General features: G+C 31.7%; 1 protein-coding gene across 1 annotated transcript; it reads right to left on the bottom strand.

Annotated features, from left to right (window-relative positions):
• Nucleotides 1-1,297: 1,297 nt before the first annotated feature.
• On the bottom strand, nucleotides 1,298-11,765 carry LOC133189463 (deoxyribonuclease-2-alpha-like). The gene is made up of 8 exons (XM_061324833.1): nucleotides 11,672-11,765; nucleotides 10,555-10,726; nucleotides 10,153-10,234; nucleotides 9,502-9,687; nucleotides 6,557-6,706; nucleotides 3,796-3,881; nucleotides 3,597-3,719; nucleotides 1,298-1,625 (listed from the first exon to the last, which is right to left on the bottom strand). The coding sequence occupies exons 1-8, from the start codon at nucleotides 11,752-11,754 to the stop codon at nucleotides 1,362-1,364; spliced, it is 1,146 nt and encodes a 381-aa protein (XP_061180817.1). The 5' UTR covers nucleotides 11,755-11,765; the 3' UTR covers nucleotides 1,298-1,361.
• Between the last annotated feature and the right edge of the window lie 10,895 nt (nucleotides 11,766-22,660).

Here is a 22,660-nt window from a genome sequence, read left to right as displayed (position 1 = left end):
TTAGGAATGACTCTAATTCTTGGCCAAATTATTCGAGTATAACCTGGTTTGGGTCAGTTTACGCTTTATAAGCGGATTATAAAACAGCGTAAACTGACCCAAACCAGGTTATACTCGAATAATTTGGCCAAGAATTAGAGTCATTCCTTATAATTTAATTTTAAAATCATTAAATAACTATGGGTGTAAAAATTCGTTGCTTTTTATTAGTTCAAATTTGCCGCTCAATAATACAACCGTAGTAACCGAAGTAACGGAAGTAATGGGAAGCGAGGGGAGGTAAGAACTGATACATGTATAGGCCTAGCAGCTTGTTTACATGTGGTAAGATCAAATTATTGTTTGAAGTTAAAGGTACATTTATTAAATCTGGAATTTTCCATGAATCCCGAGGACTGGAAATGAGAGGATTGATTCAGCTGGTTGTCAGGGTGGGTGGGGGGGGGGGGGGGTCCCCACACCAAACCAGGTTATACAGAAATAATTTGTGTTCCTTTTTGGATATTAACCAATCAGAGGCTAGTAAACAAACAAAATTAAATTATTATAAAATAATAAATAGAAAAGAAAACATAACAGAATGTGGTATATTTCACTGGCAAAGACATAGTGCTGCAGATTTTCTTTCCTTTCAAAACCGTTATCTATGGCCTAAATGGTTGAACCTGTCTTATTGAGATTAAACGGAGTCCGTATAATGCATTTTGGCATTTACATATCATAAAACATCAGATACAAAAGTGCAACCTTGTAGTAATGAAATTTAAAAACGTTTTTACATTTAATAGATCTTCTTCTTTTATTGCTAGATATTAACAAATAATCATGACAATTTCATACAGTTTAACAGGAATAAGAATATTTTTAAAAGGACTTAATTTTGATTCTCATGCATATGTACATGTTATTGACACGGTTTTCTCAATTACGGTAAATGATATTAAATTTCTAACATATTAAGCATTACAAATAAAAGCATTGATAAGGAAGCAATTAAGTTATACAAAACAATATAAAACTTGTCTAATCTGAACATCACTCATTCCAAAGAAATTGGCCGGATTAGACAACTTTTCAGATTAGACAACATTTTAAACAAATGAGCTTACTGAAAAAGACTTAAAGTTTACATCGTATTAGGCAAGATGTTGGATTATACAACATCCGAATAAGACAGTTTTCAATGTACTTTCACTTGATGAAGAAAAGCAACAAGGCAGACAAAGAGAAAAAGCAATCTGCTTGTAAATAAAACTTGAATTGAAAATATCAAATATAATACATTATAAAACAGCAATTTCATTATTAGTATTACATCCGGTAGAAAGGATTATTAATTGCCTTCTCTGCAAATGCATAATTTACTTCTGTATTTTCTTTCCCATTGATATCGGCAGCTGTTTGCGGTACAAATATTTATTTTTATCATTTTTTCTTCTGTTTGTCTTGGCTTTTTTAATTTTTTTAATATTCTTAGACACAGAATTTCGACAAGTCTTGGATTTGGATTTTCTTTGTTTTTTTTCTTTGCATCTATTTTCCTCCAGAACCAGTTTTCTAAATTCGTTGGCAACTTTTGCATTATATAAACACAATGCTAATCCACCTCTCTTATACTGAGTTTCCTTTTCAATGAAAAAAAAAAAATAAACAGCCATAAACAGTACAAATATAAATAATAAATAACACAAATAAATTATCATAACCACAAAAAACATAAAAAACAGTGATGAATTTTTACCTTGTCAGGATGAGATTTAATAATTTTGCTCCATTTTTCTCGATCGATTTTTGAAATGATTCAAATTTACTTTTTTTATTATGTAGAAAGGATTACCGATTCACAAGAAGTATTTTTTTTTTATCAAAATTTCTAAATAATTCCGTCTTTCTTAAAATTATCAAATAGATAAAATTGTCAAATTATCCTTAAGTAATTCTTCTAAATATTTTGATTGATTGAATGACTGTATTTTGTTTTAAGTCCCGTTTGAGATTAGAGAGGTCATCATATACCGATGAAGGGCTTCAAATTTAGAGCTTTACCCGACACTTAGGGCCATTGAGCACTGAGGTATCTTTATCGTGCCAGCGCCTACCGTGACACGGGGCCTCCGTTTTTGAGGCCTCGCCCGAAAGACCCGCAACTTTTAGTTTAAAGTGCCGAGCGCTTGGCAAAGGAACAGTTGCTACCAATTTCTTTTATCGACTTAGTCGCGGCCGGAGTTTGAACCCACGACCTCTTGATCACAGAGCGAGCGCTCTACGGACTGAGCTACCTTGACGTTTTTAAATGTTTTGAATAATTGCGTTAACTGTGATTTACGTTCCATTGTGTGCATAGTTTTATGCGCCTTAAAATTGTGTTTATCGTTTATAATCTAAAGGCAGCGCAGAAAATAAGGCTTTGATTTTTTTAGCAGTTAAAAAAACAACGTAATAGTTTGCTTACATAGATACTTACAATATAAATTCTAGTACGAAGTATCTTCAAGTCTAAATTATGAACGCTTAATTTAAAAAAAATCGTTCTATTGCAAAAGTAATCTTGTCTGGTGAAAGTTTTACAGCTGTACAGAGTTATTTTCGCCTGTTTTATATTTGCAAAAACTCCCGTTAAATTAGCGTTGTCTCCTTTGAATTCGATTGTCTCAAATTTTTCCACTTGCGACGAAGGCGAACGAGGCCAAAATAAAACGGAGACAAAAATTCCCCTGCATAGTAAATATGATGTGCTTCTTTGTTCTTTCGTCAATATATACGAGGGTTGTTTGGAAAGGGTTTTTTGGACCTCTGTCATTACTGTCTACTTAACGTCATAATATATCAAAATTTTGTAGAAATGTTTTAAAAATAATTCTGATCTGTAAGGAAACGTGTCCATACTATTAAAATGTGATCCAAAAATTAAAAAATTCTGTAGGCTCATAGGCACTTCTTAGTTGCTGATTTTATGAAGGCACAGTTATAAGGTAAAAGAAATAAAATCATTGACAATCGAAATTATGCAATTGGAGCAATTGTTGGCAAAACAAATTTCAAGTGATAGAGAACAGTTTTTATTGAGTGAGTATTGGGCGATAATGTGTGACATTTCATAGGGAGAATGTTTTTGAGAACCTTATGAAGCTATATTGATAAGTGTACTCCATGTTGATTTATTATATAAGTATCATGATGTCTATCAAATCATGTGAAACTTTACGCATCAATTTTTGTTCTTAATTTCAAAAGGGGTAGAATTGTCTGGTTGATGATGACTTAGCAATTAAAAGTTTAACCATGCACATCCATAAATCAATAAAATGTGAGGCTGATCAAATCAGAGGTTTGAATGCTAGAATGTTTGCATAGCTTAATTTAACATCAAATAATTGATTTGAAATAAAGTGCAACATCTTGTGGCAAAAGTAAGCTTTCAAGTTCATCCACGTCGGAGGAGCTGAACATTATTTTCTTTGTCGTTATAGCAAACACAATGTAGATGACTTCAAAATTTACGGAACTATTTATGTTTTTTAAGAAATGAGTGGTGAAACTCTCGAAATGACAATAAGAAACATTCAGAAAAAAATCTGTGTGCATCAAATATTTACGCTTCTGTTTATATCACCAATACATGTCCATGGCTCCTTTTTTGCCACGGCCCACTTCGAATGATCAAGGGATGTGCCGTAAGTCAGCCCATTCTCAAAGCAGACATTTTGCACATTAGTAACCTGAAATATTAACTTGATGTTATTCTTCTGTATTATATGGTGTCTAATTGATAAAAAATTAAAAATTAAAACATACCGAGTCCTTAGAAGGCAAGCTGGGTTGCCATGTTTGAACGTATAAAGAATCATTAAGTTCCTTCCTGATCAAATCCAAATATAAATCTACATTTGAATAAAGAAAAAAGTCAAATTTTTATTAAGTAGAGAGAACACGGAAAAAAGCAAACACGTCGCCTTTCTTAAAAAAAAACTGACATGAACTCTTAAATATGCATTATTTTCGTCCATGCACGAATTATTTTATACCTGTATGCCCTTTTCTGCCATATTTCTTTTCGATTCCGCCATATTTCTTAAAGAATCACTGCCTTTTCCACCCGCTAAATAAACCTTGATGCGTTTGTAAGACTTGAGTTATTTTCTGGCCTGGTTGTCGATATGTACACATCTCTCTTATAAACTTTTGGAGCATGCATGCATTATTCATGCCTTCATAGAGAAGGCGTCGAAAGCTTTAAACTTATCTACCTGAAACTCTGTTATCGGTACAGGGATGTGCACATGTAGAGAGAATTACATCCTATTTTTATAATATTTTGTTGAAAACTTGATTCACCTTCAACTTGGCATCACTTTCAAAATATTTGTCAAACAATTACTCATCACTTGTCCTGCCTTTTTCATGCTTAAGGTCAAGATCCAGTGAATGAAAATGCCTACAGATTTCTCAAATTTGAGAAAAGAATTCTTTTAATGATCTTTCTCAAATATAGCATGGGAAATCAAGGTGTATCGGGACTTAACGTTTAGGTCAACACAGAGAAAAATCGTATTTAAAGTGCCATTTTCAATGGAAAATGAACAACGTTTTGTTTAAAAAAAAGGTTTTTTTTTTCATATTGGACAAAGGAAATGTATCAATATATCCTACAGTCTCTTAAAAAACGGTTTTTCATATTTTCTTGGCCTCTTCTTTAAAATGATATAAACTGTATAAAGGTCTGGGGGTCACTTTTGACAAAATTTCAAATTAAATTTCATGAAAATGCTTCATTTTGTACAAAAAGTTTTATTATAGCTGTAAAGTACGTGAAAAAATTAAGTTGAAATCAATTTTGACGTCATAATGGATCTAGCACCAAAAAAGACAGTCTTAACTCATTTACTAGATCTTGACCTTAAGCCTTTACTTATACAAACAGTTCCAAGTTATATTTCACAAACATGGCGCCGATACGTACGGTATCGTTTGTTATTCGCACAAGAACCTATTTCAATAACACCGGTGCACGAATGGTATATAAAGCCCACGTTTTGAACGTCAAAATCAGCTTTGGACGTTTGTCAGCTTTATTAACCCTATTGTCGATACTTAACCAACGCATGCTTATTTCAGTATTCTTTTATAAAACAAGATGTCTATAGCAAGACCAAAAGTCTACCAATTTGCAACTGTGATTAAAAAAGAGAATATTAGCCCCATGGACTCAAAATCTGCGAAAGGCAACACCACTAAATAAAATGATCCTTGGTTTACTTTACTAATTTCATTGAGATCTGACTAAAACTACAGACAGAGAAGTCTATATTTTTTTTTAGAAGCTTAGAATGGAAACACCCAGTTTATAACACTTTTTATACTTGATCATGTGATCTAGTTTGAGCCAATTAGATAGCTGGCAACAATAGAGAAAAATAAAAATATCACTTAAGGTTCCCAGTGATCAAAATATACGAGGGGTGATTAAAACGTTCTCATACTATATATTTACAAAACCACAATTCAGATCAGAATGAAATTTCGCACACATATGTATATATAGCAGGTGTTGTATAATGTTTTGCTCCGTGTTTGTGACGTCACAATGTGAAAATGACGTCAGTATGTAGGTGACTTGTGACAAAAAATGGTTGACTCAGTCGTACTCGAGCAACGAATGGCTGTAAAGTTTTACGTATATCTTGGAAATTCTTTTGCAGTTGAATATGATAATTTGTATAAGGTTTATGAAGACAAAAGACTTGCCAGATGTTCAATCAATAACTGGGTAGATTGTTTTAGTGAAGGCAGGGAGATGGTTAAAAATGGTGTTAGTTTTGTTGCCCAGCAAAAGCAAACCGGGGAAAAGATGTGTCCTTAGTTGAGCAATTTGTTATGAAAGATCGCCAAGTTACAAGTTATTAAATCCCTAAAATATCGTTTACTTAAGACTTTAAACATATGAGATAGGATAAAAATAGGTCGTCCATACTTTATCCACATTGGATAAACGACGCTCCCGAGACAGAGGACTCGGGTTTTGATGATCACCATGCTAATTCTGGGAAGGAATATCTTTATCCACTCATCCTATTGCCGAGATTTGGCCATTTCTGACAAATGGACTGTTGTTGTTAAAAAGAAATAACTTGCATGGTAAGAAATATAAGACTCGGGAAAATCTTTTAGCTTCTGTGAACAGAACGCCAAAAACTTTTTGATCACCCCTCGAAAAATCAAAGTTATCACTATAGTACTTTTTTTTTTATAGTTTTCAAAGCTTTCACAATGGGGTCCTAGTGGTCATTATATTAAATCAAAGTTTTAACTATAGTTCAAGTGTCATATATAGCCCTATGGTATAAAGTTCTATAGTTTGCTGTATATGACTGTTGTATTCCTGATAGGGAAGGAGGAACATGGATTTATTTTAATCTCTTAAGATGCTGGATTTTTTTTTATTTGTCAAAATATTTGGGCAACTTCATTTCATTTATGACCTGAACTTTAACTGTGCTTTTAATACACAATAAGCTTTATTGAAAAGTGTATCCTAGTAATATCATGACTTAGGTACCTTTTCCAAAGGAAGACGACTTTGCTAACAATTTTAACTCTTCATTTCCTTTAGTTTTGATAGGCATACTATATGTTGTAAGCTCTCCCTTCAAAGGCACTCCTCCGTTTTGTGAATAAATGTAGGGATTTGTTGTAGCAAATGCTGTACCTGTAAAAAAAAAAAAACGATATAAAATAAAAATTTGTGATTGCATGTTACATTGATTTGATATGTAAATAGATAAGAATAAAATGCAAGAAAGGCGAATGCATCATACATGCAAGAAATACAAGTGATCCATCTATCTTAACAAGTATTCTAGGAAACTTTAAGAAATACTTGTCGAGGTGAGGTTACCCTGAAAAGGAAGAAGACACCATTATCCTCAAAAGGGAAAAAAGAACTTGCATAAAATAGTCTGCAAAAGCAAACAGCGCCAACCAAATGTTTTATTACGCAATACAACTCATATATAAAGGGTTTTTTAAAAACGCATTCTCAAGCACTGGAGACTTTCTGCAAACAGACACAATTCGCAAAGATATATTTTTCGATGAAATAAAAACCACCTACAGTAAACACAAAAACATAGGCGAAATGAAAATTCAGTCATGATAACAATAGCTTAAGACTTATAATTAAAGTGTTTCCTGATGGTGGTGGGCCTTAAGAGCAAAAATAATCTTTTTTTTTTTCTTTTACAACCGCCGAAACACTCTGTGCTCCATAATATCATTTTAATTGAATAACTCATATGTGGTCTAGAGTGTCGGGTCCTAGTAAATTTACAAATAGTTCGATTGATTGATGTCCTAAGCTGAATCTAAAGCGAAATAAAAACAAAATGCACATCAAATTACTTCGCTTAACTTTGTATCAAACGAATCTAATTTGAAAAAAAGAATTATAACAAAATTAAATCACATTACACATATCATTTGTCCGCTGGCAGATAGGTACTTATGCCGTGTTTGAGTGTAAAACAAAAGAAAGTACCTTTTGCTTAAAATGTGTATAAACAATATGACAATCTTTGATCCACATATGGTAACATAATTTGCAAATGACTTCATAATAACTCTAATAGATATTATCAACTTCTTATATGTATTAGTTTACTTGGCATACATGTAACTATGTGAACGCTTTTTATTTTGCAATATTTGGTTGGAATTCATTTTACATCAATTTCCTACGAATCGAAATTTAAGGCACATTTTTGTTCATAGGGCATTAGAATATCATGTTTTTAAAAATAAAAGTTAATACCTACTTAAGGAGCAAGTTCTAGACACTAAAAAACTGTAAGTACCTATTTCAGTACAAATTGTTGCCCGTGTGTATATCGTCGCCAATGTCTTTAGAACTGTGCTGCTTTTATTATTGCTCATCGGCATACATTTTTCGCAAGTTAAATAAAATAAACGTGCAAACATCATCTCCTACGCAATATAACAAAGCAGACCATTAATTAGGCACATATTGCTGTTCTGATCTTCAGAGTTTAAATCATGATAATGGTGTGTTAATTATAAAAACATCTGCACTTTTTTGTAATTTATCCGTCGTACCATAAATAATGTGACTAATCGATTGATTGACTTTAAAATATTTATCTTAAGAAAACATTTCCATTATAGTTAAAAGGTGATTAGGAAATAAAGTCCGTGTTTTTGTGAATGTTGCAGGATAACCTCCTCAGTCTTGAAATGTTGTTTGAAATATAAAAGTCGAGACTTTAGCAGAGGTTTTTATATTTCAAACAACATTTTGAAACTGAGGAGTTATATCCTGCATCATTCATGACAAGGACTTTATTTCTATTCTGCTAATAGCAGGTCACAATTTTGCAATCACGCTGTTCCATTTAACACCAGAGTGTCAATTTGTTTGTTTACTTTTGTATCGATTGCAAAGTAATGCAGAGGATTTGTGCTTTCCTTGAGTAAAACATATTATTTATTCTTAATATATTTGTTTGTAACATATATTTATTAATTGTCAAATGTAAATGTGAAAGGCATGATAACAGATTTCCAAAACTTGGTATAAAATTGAACAGTCTTCAGGAAGTAATTTCAAGAAGTCCAAAAAGTTCTTGATGAATGGTTCTTGCAACATTTTATTAAACAATCACGTGATTATAAGATTTAAGTTTATCATTACCGTTAAATTTTGCTAAAATGGTTTTTAATATTTATTGAGATATTTCGCTAAAAAGTATTTAAAACGTTTTTTTATACAGAGAAAATCACGTGATTAAGACATTTTCGAGAAATATTTTAACATTTTTAGAAGTATTTTTGCCTAGATGGCAATACATCTGGCTGAATTTTTCATTTTCCCTTTTTTATTTGAAGTACCTTTGATAAGAAGACAGAAATCCAGAGCAATTAAAATGCATATACATATTTTTGCCGGCGACAATGCGTACATAATTGTAGAACTCAAATCATCGCCTACTTTGCAGAGGAAAGATAAGGTGTATGCCGACACCTATTGTGCTGATAACAATATGTGTCAGCGGAGGGAAAACATTGCTGTTCTTTTTTACACATTATATCGCCAGCGACCATATATACAGATTTTTGCAGTCACAAGATGTCAAATGAATACATTAAATATGCACCCAGTGCCATATTCACATGCATGCCCCCAGCGTTTTCTTTTTCTTTGGCTATCAGATACTTTTGCTTAACTACTCGATAACAAATAAGAAGTGTCTCGGAAGATCGTACGTTTATGTTTATATAGGTTTGAAGCAAAAGATTATGACACTTTTGGCACGATATCTTCAACTGTTTTATTTACTAAACATTTGAAGAGAGGACTGTTAGTGATTTTACACAAAAAGCACAAAATGATTCCAAATACTAAAGACAGAATAAATTACACTGCTTTCAAAGGCGTTCTTTGGTTTATATTTTCTTTACTTTTAACACTCATTGCTCACTGAAACATACCCAATGTTTCCATATACTTAGGTCCCAATGTGACACAGAAAATTATCTGTCCCTTCACTGTTTGGCTATCTTTATATATATAGGAATCACTGACACTTTCCATTATACTTTCCGGAACAGCAGCTGGAAACCGTGGTACACTTGATATAATCCAAAATCCAGAGTCCTTGCCAAATGCATAAGTCCCTAAAATAAAGTAGAAAAGCTATGTTTGGATCCCGTTTGCATGTTATTATAATATCAATAACTTTATCAATCTACAGAAATATATCACTCTTGGATGACAACTTGTTTTTCAATCGTTTGAGCATTGTGTATTAGAGTTTAGATTTTGAGTATACGCATAAACTACAATACATACATACATACATTCATACATACAATACAACAAGTCCTTTTTAACTGCTTTTAGTTCTCACCCCCTTACTAAATTTAAAAGAAAAACCACATTGCATAGCAATGGTGATAATCTTACTTGAATCTGTGTTGGATGAGATAAAATACAATAAACGATGCACACTCATACATTAAAATGGTTTGTTTTCTTTCAACAGTGAAGTCGTAGAGACTATTTAACGCTTTATAGAATGTAACATTGGTATTCGAACACGTTACCGTAACGTTAATATAAGCACATGCACTCGTACAAACCCTTTGAATGTCCATAGCTTTGTCCTACATCTTTATTTGGAGGTTGATCGTTGTACATTCCGTAATTTTGCAGTGTCTTCGACTGAACATAACAATGAAAAGATAAGTATACGTTTTCACAAAATCGATTAGCGATTAAAAAATGGGCATTGAGAAAAAAAAGGCTGCGATATCACACAAAAATGAATCATTCATTTAGACATATGGTTTTTGTTTTGTCTTAATATATACAGAATATTGTTCGACATTCTACTGATATTCGTCTTTGTTGCCAAAAATACCGGCACTCTGATTCTATTTAAAAAAAAAATCACTATCACTTAAAAAAAGGAAAATTTAATTAAATATGAAAAATAAATTCGCTTTGTTTACAAAACATAACGATGTAAACATAATATTCACCTTGCTATATAAAGGAAGAAGTGTTTTATAAACAGGATTTGTTTTTGTACTTTGGATGTCCCGATTGCAATCAGAAAAATTTGGTGATGTTTGCAGGGAATCCATGTAAAAGTATTCTGAGCCTTCAGTGTTGAAGTTCCCTGATAATGTTGGTACTTTATACACAATAAACCTACAATAAATATGTACATGTTCGGTTACACAGCGTCCCTGTATCTGTTAGAAATTTTGTGCAAAAATAAAATTATGTACATTAAGTAAACAGCAACGTTGCGAATCACCTTCAGAAAAAAAACTTGAAAATAAAGACACACAATTCATGTTTTGTACGTATCTAAATTTCACATCCAATACATTCTCTGAAATGCTTTACTGCAACTTTTGTGCTTTCCAAGTCTCTAAAAATCCTTCTTGTTTAGTAAATCGAAAATCTCTTCCTCATAGAGTATACCTAGAATCTACTAGCGGCATTTTTGGCTGCTAAGTATCCAAGGCCAAGATGATACTAAAAGGAAAACATGAGAACCGTTCGGAGGGTTGGTATACGATATTTACATGTATTACCAGGAGATACGACATATTATTATCTTTTTAACTGTCTGAAACAATCAGATGGCGCGTTTTACAGAATAATTCTAATCATAAAGAGTAAAACGTTTTGTTGGTACTTAGCTTCGAAAATAATTTGAGTAATAATTTCCGATAAAGAAAAAATGTAATCCCTATACTCATATGAATAATACAAATGTGTTATGAAATCACATACATTCAGAATTTTTCAAATAGAATGTGTTTATATCACCTTGACATGGTCTTGCAAGGGGGCGGGGGATATCAGAGTTTTCAAATTTTAATAGCGGAAAGTTGACCTTTGACTCATCCTAGAACACATAGACCACCTAAGAAAACACGGGTTTTTAATATAATAATTAGGAAAGTCATTAATATATACGAAGAGAGCAATTGTATAAAATTCAAATTCTTAACTTCTTATCAATTTATATCTTTTGTAATCGTTGTTATTTACGTTTTTCATAAAATTATGTAAATTTACTTAGTTCATTTATATCTATATAAAAGAAGTGTGCATTCTTGCACTAATACCATGCTATCTTACCAGTCGACAATTTCGTTAGATGGAGACTTGCATGTAATCGAACAGGAACACCATCCTCCAAGTCCAGAAATGATGGCGAGCATAAAAATATATCTATGATTGTTCAGATCTACGTCCATTACTAAAGTTGCAGTCATAAAAATTTGCTCCCTCAATGATTTTAGACTGCTGACCCTATTTTCGACCTTCAGACTGCATCATGTCACAAGACATTAAGGAAGTTTAAAACAAACGTATATCTCGTTAGTACATTTTGTCATTACAACTCAAAACCCTTGAGTTTGATGAAGTGTACATAGCTTTTCTATTGCCATAATCTAACATTTTGTTATTTTTGTTATTTTTACACTGTCAAGATCATAGCTGAAAAGCAAGGAAAATCTTTGCTGTTATGATTGCTTCACCAACTTCTTCAGTGCATTCAAATGAAATCAGAAGAATTTTAATTCGCTATAAAATTATATAATATACATGCATGCAATGAATATTTTGTAACATGTATTTTTTATTTATTTATTTATTTGTTTATTTATCTATTTATTTTATTTTATTATTATTATTATTTTTTTTTTTTGTAGTAGTAAGTAACAAATTCTTCCTTCTTAAAAAAGTTAGAACATAAAGTACACATAATTATCCTCACAAATCAAGAAATATTACAAAGCATTTTATCTATTTAACTTTAAAATGAAAGCGTGAAGGTTATTATGTAATTTTAAGACCAACAGCAATAATTGATTCTTTTTAAAAATAGAAAAAATTTTTTTACATAATTCACGAAAAAATGAAAAACATTACAATTTTTGAAAATAAATGTAAATAGTAGGTCTAGACTGTGTTTTTAATTTTATTCAAACTGTTTCGGTGTTGAGTTGTTTCTTTTTTCTTTCTTTTATTGTTTTTATTCATGTCATGGCTGATAATCAAACTGAATGTTTATTTTTGTTTATATTTTCATCGTACTTCCTGCAGATGCCACCATGATCCTTAGTCAACTGGAATCAGAACAACCAATACACCCTATTTCCTTCCTCGCACTGGTTCGTACTAGGGACAAAATATCTGTAATCTCTTCCTTCTTCTTACATTTTAAGAGAGCTAGTGATCTTAGACTTTGTATGTTTCTAAAAATTAAAATGTGTTGCTTATTTGGTCGGCGCTGTGCCGGGCAGTACTTTCCTCATGATAAAAAAGGTGGACATTTTTTAGGTTTATCCTATTTATGCTTTAAATATTGTTTTCTGAAACCATTACGTTCTACATTGTTTATCAAATCTTAAGTTTACTTCTTAGTATAATGTGTTATTCTACAGTAATTATAATTTTATTTGCAAACCATTGTAAGAAAAAAATGGTTATTTTCTTTCCCACAACTCAAACTTTCATTTATACCTTTTACAAGAGTTATTGTTCCATTTTTTCCCCTTCAAAATAATGCAAAAATAATGCTTTTTTCTGTGTAATGATCAAAATGTCATTAGGTTTCAAAATATATTATTCAAATAGCAATTTATACCTCATATACATTGTTTAAGTTTTACAAGGAAGCATTTTAAGAAAGTATTTATGATATTTCTATACTCCAAAACGCATATGCGGCAACAGAACAATCTAGCATGCATTTGAAGAATAAATAGTGAAAAAAAATATGTAATGCAATTTGTATTTAAAATGGTCGTCCACAGCTTGCTTTTTAATAACGGGATATTGGAGTGTGTAGCAAAAGTTCTACATGAAATAAAATTCATATTTAAAAAATGTACTATCAATTATTTAAATGTACTATCAATTATTTACATATCTTTGTCGATATATAAGTATTCTGACATATTGTAACCTCAATCTTTTTTTTCAAATCATGGGTAGAATTTGTATCAGGTGTTTCGAATACATGTATTTATTAGGGTATAAAAGTACAAATCTTCTTAAGAAAAACGGGTTTTACAAGCATCACCCGGGGGTGCAGATTCAAATTTGTTAAGAAGATGATCCTGGAAGGTAAGGAAAGGGCCACAAATGTGATAGCAGTTTGACGGAATTTTTTTTTAAAATCGTTGCAAGAAAAGCAGGGCATTGTTTATATAATATGCAAACGCCTACATATAGTGCATGATCGATTTTGTCCAAATCATGCATTTTTGGGATTGGACGGGATTACAATAAAGAATTATTTAAGATCATATTTTTACATTGCAATGAATAAAAAATAAAGTATGTCCTGTGCATCAGAGCTATAGTAAGTCGTATGGAAATCCAAGCATGAGCAATTGGTAGAGATTAGAATGTATTCAAACAAATTTCATCATGAGGTAGGGAAAGACCAGAATGCAGCATTGTAGTAACCATGAAGGATGAAATAACCACTAATGATATAAAGCTCCACTGATAGTTAGAATCCTAACAATGAATTATACAACTGTATCTTTAACAAAGTCACCATTCGTCGGCAACTGATGAAATTCCAAATTTGTATCATAAATGGTCAAATTCCAGATATGATATAAAATGAAAGGCCCAAATACGTACTATATTGGCCATTAATTATACACTTTTCATTGCATCAGAGGATAAATTTGAAACTTTTCATGAAATATGGAGATTTTTCTTAATGACATTGCTAAACTGTTAAAAATTGTTATGAATCATTAAGTATTAGTAAGATGCTGGGGATCATCATTGACAATATTTTGTTATCTTTGGAGACTGGGTTTTCCATCTATTTGTTGGAATTCTGATGTTCATTAATTGTGCCTCTTTATGGGTCGTCCAGTCTTTATACGGAATTCTATTGGTCATAAAGTGAAATGCATAAATTCGTTAAAAAGCGTCTACTCCCTCAAGTACATTTTGCACACAAACTACGTGCATGGCTATGGTGAAAATGGGTATGTCTAAAAATTGTGAACATTATGGTCCCTGGTTAGACAAACTAAGAACGTAGCTATGACGAACAAGGGTGTCCACTCAAAAATTGTGATATTAATGTCCTCTGGACCAGGGTTTCTGATGTTGGTGCAGGGCTCTATTGATCATATAGTAAAAACCCATTGATTCTTGGAAAATGGATCTCTGTGTTCTTGGGTACTAAGCAGACAATGAAGGTAAATAGTTATGTTGAGCAAGGGTAAGTCTAGCTAAATTCTGAAAACCATTACTCCTCTGCTCTAAAGTATTAAACAGAGAAACTGGGTACATGGTTATGATGCGCATGGGTGTCCCATCTAAAATTGTGAAATTCGTACCCCCCCCCCTCCCCGGGTCAGGTTTTCTGGCATTATAGGCTAGATGATTTAATCATACAGGGAAAACGCATTTCATATTCTTTAAAACTTTTATCTGCTCACGGATAACTCAGCAGACAAACTAAATACACACTTATATATGTAGAGAAAATCTGGAAACATTTATTTTCGGATGTAGTTAAATTTAATCCAATATATACTTTATCCAGATAACTTCCAGAAGATTTCTATGATGGCCGTAATTTTACATTCGGTTTAGAAAAATGCGAACCTTATAGGGGAAATTGGATTGTGTAGACTTGTAAGAAGTAGAGTGGCAGAATAGGTTTTCGTATGAGAGGATATGATTATGATTTCAGACACAAAGACCACTCAGTCCATGAATGTCTTTTTCTTTAATTTATAATAAATGAAGGTATTTAAGGATTGAATTTATTAACTACCCAACTAAAATATATATCTTAGATTGCAAAAGATTCCACTTTAAAAACCACAAAGACAGATTGAAGTAATTTTCCTTAAAGCTGATGGAAGTTGTATTTTGACCTTTTTTTGGTATTTTGACAGCCATGATTAAACCATAATAAAAAAATCCTTGCAATATTAATCTTTACATATTCAAACTAATATCTCTAAACCAAGAAAGCAAAATGAATGCATAATTTTGTTTCAATAAAATTTCTTTCCATGGATTGTGATGGGTTTTTTTATTATAAATTTTTGATTGAATATCTGACCTGTCACATCTTTCTTGCTCTTTGACGAGTTTTCGAAATTCTTTGGCAACGTTTTCATTGTGTAAACACAATGCTAATCCTCCTCTTTTGTACTGAGTTGCCTTAAAAAAGTCAAAACAAATAAATTTTGCACAGATCTGTATTTATAATTGCCTTTAGTTATAAAATGTAAAAGAAATAACAACTGCAATCTTTTTAGATTTCATACGAACAAATTAGTATATAATTTATGATTATTCTCAAATTTATGTATATTAGCTAAAAAAGATTAAAATGTTATAAGAAATAAAAAGTTTGAATAGCATTAATTTTAAAAGACATCAATACATTTTCTGATCTATGAAAACATCAATAATTATCTAATTATACTAATAATTATTTAAGCTATAAAGGGAATTAATAGAAAACGAAAACTTTTTTCCTGACCATATTGTTTCATCTTTTCAGCTAAAATTTTTATCATTTATTTGTCACCCTGTTTTTTAACTAAATGAATTCTTATACATGAGGAAGGTAAGGAGATTTATTATTTTTCATGAAAATCTTAATTTCCTCTCTCTCTCTCTCTCTTTTCAAAATAATCAGAATTGTCACTTGCACGTTAAGAGAGGAGTTTAGCAAACCAACGTTTCCTCTTTTAATCATGAAATTAAATCCCCTTGAACCAGTAATTTTTCTTTAAACCACGTAAATTTAACCTCACGAAAAAAAGTGATTTTTGTAGTATATAGTTAATTCATTCAGCTTTCAAAAGAAGAATCTGTATCATTAATTGTATACTAAGTAATAGATATTTACACTTCTGTTTATATCACAAATGCATGTCCATGACTTTTGTTTGGCAACTGCCCACTTCGAGTGATCAGATGAAGTGTTGAAAGACAACCCATTCTCAAAACATACATTTTTCACATCGGTAACCTGAAATTTTGACTATATACGAGGGGTTATCAAGAAGTTCGTGGACTGATGCGATAAAATTAATACTATGTAGTCTGTGCTTACAAAATTATAAGGAACATTTACCATCAAAAGTTTAAGGAGTGTTGAAAATTTCAGCTTGATACTTTGATAATTTGCTAAATTATCATTGAATAAAAAAGGCATTATATGATCACCCGGCGCTGTCTCTGTTAATTTGTTGACGTCCAACAACGTCATTGTTTCTCAATGCCCGCTCCTTCTATTTCATACACTTTACTTGATGAGATTACGATTTGAACCGGTCTTGTCTGTATGATATTACAATTTCACGAACAGCTGATTTGAATGCATATAAAATAGTAAATGGATCTATACATAAGGAACACTCCTCACTTAATTATGCCAGCATAACTTTTTGGTCGGAGTTTAACATCTACCACACATGATCAATGTCACTTTTCAACGTGACTGACTTTGGACACCCTGACTACAAATGGACATTTACTGTGCACATTTCTCTTTATGAATCTTTTTTGGCATTTTAAAAGAAGTACTCTGGATGCATTATATTCCTCTGTAGCCCGTTTTAAATTTCTTAGGTCGATGTTAGTTTTATTATGGGTGAAAATTTATAGAATGCTGGAAAAGGAAACCCTTTCCCTTTTTGACGTCATTTTCAACCCCTTAATTGTTTATACATTCCATACAAGTTTTACGTTAAAATTTCATAGAACGTACAGAATGAGGTAAAAATTGCAAATTTTATAGAACAAGTGAGTCCTACCGCATGAGTGAATTAACGGGATTTTTGGATGACAAATTTTCGTGTCTAAAGAGATTTTCTCAGTAACACTCAGGTAGGAAAAGACTCCGTCTTTGAGGTTGCGCCGCTTGTACATACCATTGCTTACAAAACCACTAAGAATTTATTAAAAAATAAAATTTATGATTTATGATTTATTATATACATAGGATTATGCTAATTAACTGTTTAAAAATTCATTGATGCACCTTAAGCGGTTTTAATTTTATGGCGCTAGTCCACGAACTTTTTGAAAACCCCTCGTTTAATTTCATCTATACTACTCAAATAAACCTGAACGTCAAAAATAGCATCTGTACATAAATTATCAACCATAAAAATTCTAAAACAGGGAGACCACATACAAAATTATAACTGGAGTCGATTTTTCGGAAGATTATTTGGATAATTCCTAATAATTCCAACGAAAAACAATTGGCCCCATTCTAGTCCCAAGAGATCATAACTAACATAACCAAACTTGAATGCACACAACATTTTGATGTTTCAATGTGTCTAACATAGCATTGTTTTTCTGAGGAAGAGTTTAATGAAAGTGAATCCCAATGTTTAAATAAAGAATATTTTCCACATTTCATGGGAATTGGTTGATTACATCTTATGTTACAGAGAAATGAGAATAACTTTTCACAAATTTTCTAATAAAAGGATGCATTAATATTACATGTCATTTACTCGATCATAACCCTACTGATCTGAAAAAGAATATTTTTTTTAATTCCCCATACCTTCCTACGTTAAGTTCGAAACCTTTTGTGCCCCGCCCATGCCTTAAGATGTTATGTTTAAATGATATTATTTTGCACTACTTTGAATGTTTAAATAAAAAAGATGACTGATCAGTCCAAGCTTAAAAAATTCTTTGTTTGCAGTTGCCGACCTATATTTTTTAGAGTGGGTAGGTATAATAAATTTTGCTATAATTTGTACATTTCATAACGCATAATTATAGGAACTTGATACATTTTTATTTATTTATTTTTTTACCTTTTTGTTTTTGGGATGGGTTAAAGACACAATGATTATCGGATTATTTTTTATTTCCTTTATTATTTTCTTTTCAACATAATCATTGGGTTTTTTCTTTGTACATGTACGATTTTGAAATTTCTTTACCCAAGCACGCTCTGTGCCATATGTCTCTGAAACTATTCCAGTGGTTCTTAAGGGGAAGTCGAAAATATGAAAAGTAGGTCAGAAAAACTCACTTAAACTTTCAAAGTTCAAATAAGCTCATAGAATGTTATTCAATTGATTGCCAAATATATCAGTTGAAAGTAAATGAAAAAGTTGCACATTAATAGTTAGCAAAAGTACATACCGATTCTGTAGAAGCTAGACTTGGTTGCCACGATTGAACAAACATCGAGTCCTGAAGATTCTTTGTAAACAAATCTTGATATAAATCTATATTTTTAGAAATAAATTATGTAATATTAAGAAGAAACACAGAAGGTCGAGATAAAAAAAATATGCACAGTCTCAATAGGATTCGCCTCTACATTCCATTATTTCTTTATGCTTTCTTTTCAATTCTGAAAAGTTGTCCCTGTGAAATTATTTCATGTAGATTTGTTTTATGTTTAGTTTGTAAAGATGGAATTGTAATTTTAAAAAGCATTCACATGCGCCTTCCACTACATGAAATTTCATAGATAGTGGCAGAAACGTGTTATGGACTTATTTGAATGCAGGTAAATTTTTCCTTCAAATACATTACCAAACAATTTTATAGTTGAAAAGAACTAAATTTAGGAAAACTAATTTTACAAGTGTTGTGTACTACTTTGAGGGAAAATGCATCATCAAACCATTCTTGAATGAATACATGTATATAAATTTATTCAAAATATGTTACCTTTCCCATATGAAGACGACTTGGCTAGCAATCTTAATTCCCTATTGTCATAAGTTTTGAAATGCCTGGCATATGTTTCGCGCTTTTTCTCCGAAAGTAGTTTTACATTTTTTAGAGTCATATATGTAGGACTTTGTTGCACTGAATGCTTCAGCTTTGAGAAAAAAGATAAAGGACAAGATAGGCTAAGGCCCCTTTTTGGCCCCCGGTTCGGGGTGTCTTTTAGAATGATGCAACAGTTTATCAGTTAAAAGCCTGTTGTCACCCCTGCCACAAAATGAGTATTGGTTCTAAGTTATGGGATACATAGAGGCCACAGGAAGGTCAAAAAATATGTCAACTTCCGAATTTTCTCATTTTTATGCAAATTTTCATCAATTTTACAGCACATTTTGGTTCAGAAAACATAGAGCACAAGCTTGCCTATCTACCAAATTTATATATTTCATACACTAGTATCAGATGCATCTTATGCATAAAATCTCAGATAGGCAAGCTTGTGCTCTATGTCTCACATTTGACGAAATTTGACCAGAATTGAGAAAATTCGGGAAAATGTCCTACTTTTGCACCCTCTTGTGGCCTCTGTGTAAGCTTTTAATCAAAATTAAAGCTGTTTTTAAAAGAAGCATCATTTTAAGTCCTTAACTGCAAACTATCACAATTTTAACTGTGTTCTGATTTTTACATTAAATAAGAGGCCAGATTGGGCCAATACTATACCTTGTCCTTTAACATAATATGTGGAAAGTGAAAATCTGTATGGCAAACGCTTGTAATATTCAAATATGCTCGTTGGACTATTCAGAATAAACCTTTTCTGTAATGAGACATTTAGATTTAATTCATTTCATTGTCCTCTCTATTGAACGCTACAAAATCGAATACCTTTCACTGGGCTTTTTATACAAATATTATTAAACAGTTGAGTTTTAACAGTATCATAATTCGTTAACCAAAATGTTGGAGAATATACCTAAAAATTATTGTTTTGTTCAAATGGAAAGGACACGTCAGCATATTTCAATAATTGTTAGCACTTACAGCGATTTGAATTCTCCTTCCTTTAAAGAGTTGATACTCGATAATACATACCCAGTATATCCATATCTTTAGATTTCAACGTGACGCAGAAAATTATCTGTCCCCACTTTCTTTGTTTATCATCATATGTAAAAGCATTATCGACTTTTTTCTTCTTTGTTTTTGGTACTGCTGTTGGAAAGTGTGGTACACTTGATACAATCCAAAATCCAGAGTCTTAACCAAATGCAAAAGCTCCTTAAATAGAAAAAATGTCATTAATGTTGGACTTCTTCCATATTTATCATAATTTTAACTTTATTAATTTAGACGCTATTAATACATGTATCTTTACTTATTTTTTTAAATTATCCTTAGCCATGCGCTCGGCACTTTGAAGTGAAAGTTGTGGGTCCTTCGTATGAGACCTAAAAACCGAGGTCCCGTGTCTGGGCAGGCGTTGGTACGATAAAGATCCCTCACTGCTCAATGGCCCAGAGTGCCGAGTAAAGGTAAAAATTTAAAGCCCTCCATCGGTATATGGTGACGTCTCCATATGAGTGAAAAATTCTGGAATGGGACGTAAAACAACAAACAATCAATCAATCATTCAAATATCTGTTTTTAGAATGGAAATTTGATATCTCTTACAGAAAGTTTATTTTACATAAACATTATTAGGCTAAAATTAAAAAATTGTTTGTTTGCCCTTTTCCCACCAGGATTTTTAACAATGGGTAGGTATGTAGGTAGGTAGGAAAAATATTTTATTTTTTCCTGAAATTATACAAAGAAGCATAACAGCCAAAATGCTCATTTGAGTCACTTTTAATATTGCTGCTCTTCAAAAGGCTGAGATACATTCTCAGTCATTATTTTCTATCGCCTATCACTACTTTTGTCAGCCGTGTGCGTTCAAGCGAGAAATGATTTCCTGTACACCTTTCACACCCTGAATTCACATCTTTGCGTGCATTAAAATCTAAGGTGATATTTCTGCATGTACTGAATAAACAAAATAGCTATTTTAGAATTAACATATAATTCGCCAATTACATTCTATTGTTAACGCTACATGTACTAATCAAAGCATCTAAATGAATTCAAAGACGCTTTTAACAAACAAACTGGTTTGAAATTATATAAATAAAAAAAACATAAATGAAAAAAGCAATAAAATATTTTGAATCGGGCTAATTTTTGTGGGTCGGTCGGCTAAGGGCAAACAAACACATTTTAAAGTTAGGCCTTAGAGTCTACGAAGAATTCTTTAAAAAAAAAAAAAAATAAAGTACATGTTAATTTTTTCTGTGGCATCAAGCATGAATGCTCTATGTATCTCTTGGAATCGACTTGATTTATTCACCATGGTGCTGATCGAGCATAAAAAAATATAGCAGTTACAAGAGTCATAATAAATGCTAATGTACAACGGAAAAGTACATGTACTATACAATTATATTACCGGAATACAATTTCTCGTCGAAAAAAATATTGCATACAGATGTATTCACGTAAAATGTGCGCATGCCTTTCTGCATGACAGTATAATTATTCGGTCAAAAATGTTTTCGTTACATTGTTATCTCTCGCGATAAAGTATGGTAAGACGCATTTAAAAAAAAGAAAAACAAAAAAAAAAACCCATTTATTAAATCTGGAAAAATATATACACGACCGAAATGAGATATAATCTTTCCCGACATTTTATACAGGATACATGCGGGAATGGAAGCTGATCTTTTCAGAAGATATTCGTCGACCCTTTAAATAAATGACAATGGTTAAAACTTGTTTACATCTTATATTTAAATGCTCATGACTATGCAAGAATGATCAGTAGTTTAGATTACAATTTTCAAGGATGTGACACATATAGTCAGTAGACTATAATTAAGGCTTCCTTGTTGACAATGCAACCTTTAACACTGAAAATATGTCTTTCAAGGAATGGAAAGAGTTTTCCTGAAAAAAAAATTACATGGATCAAATGAGTGGATCTAGGAACTTTTACTGGATAGGATTATGAAGATTTAATAAAAATCCGATTCAAAAATTTCAGGATAAAGAAGAAAAATCTTCTCAAAATCCGAAAACCTATTTCTTGGGCGGGGGGGGGGGGGGGGTTTACAAGAAATTATCAAAATTTAAAAAGTGTGTTACATATATGCTATCTTAGGCTTTTACATTTTCCGCTAATTTTGACGCATCATTTAATATTAAGATGAACATCTTATAAGAGTGTTATTACATTTTGTATTATCGCATTCTGTGTTAATCTTGAATCAAAATAATATCATAAAATAATAATATCATTTTTTCTCTTTTTTTACATTTTGTGTCATTACATGTAGTACAGTTTGATTTGAAACAATCTAAGTA

This window comes from Saccostrea echinata, unplaced genomic scaffold (assembly GCF_033153115.1).
Source record: "Saccostrea echinata isolate AGI-Se365-2 ecotype Australia unplaced genomic scaffold, CSIRO_AGI_Sech_v1 ptg000018l, whole genome shotgun sequence".
Taxonomy (NCBI): Eukaryota; Metazoa; Mollusca; class Bivalvia; order Ostreida; family Ostreidae; genus Saccostrea; species Saccostrea echinata.
This window is presented reverse-complemented; position numbering and strand designations above follow the sequence as displayed.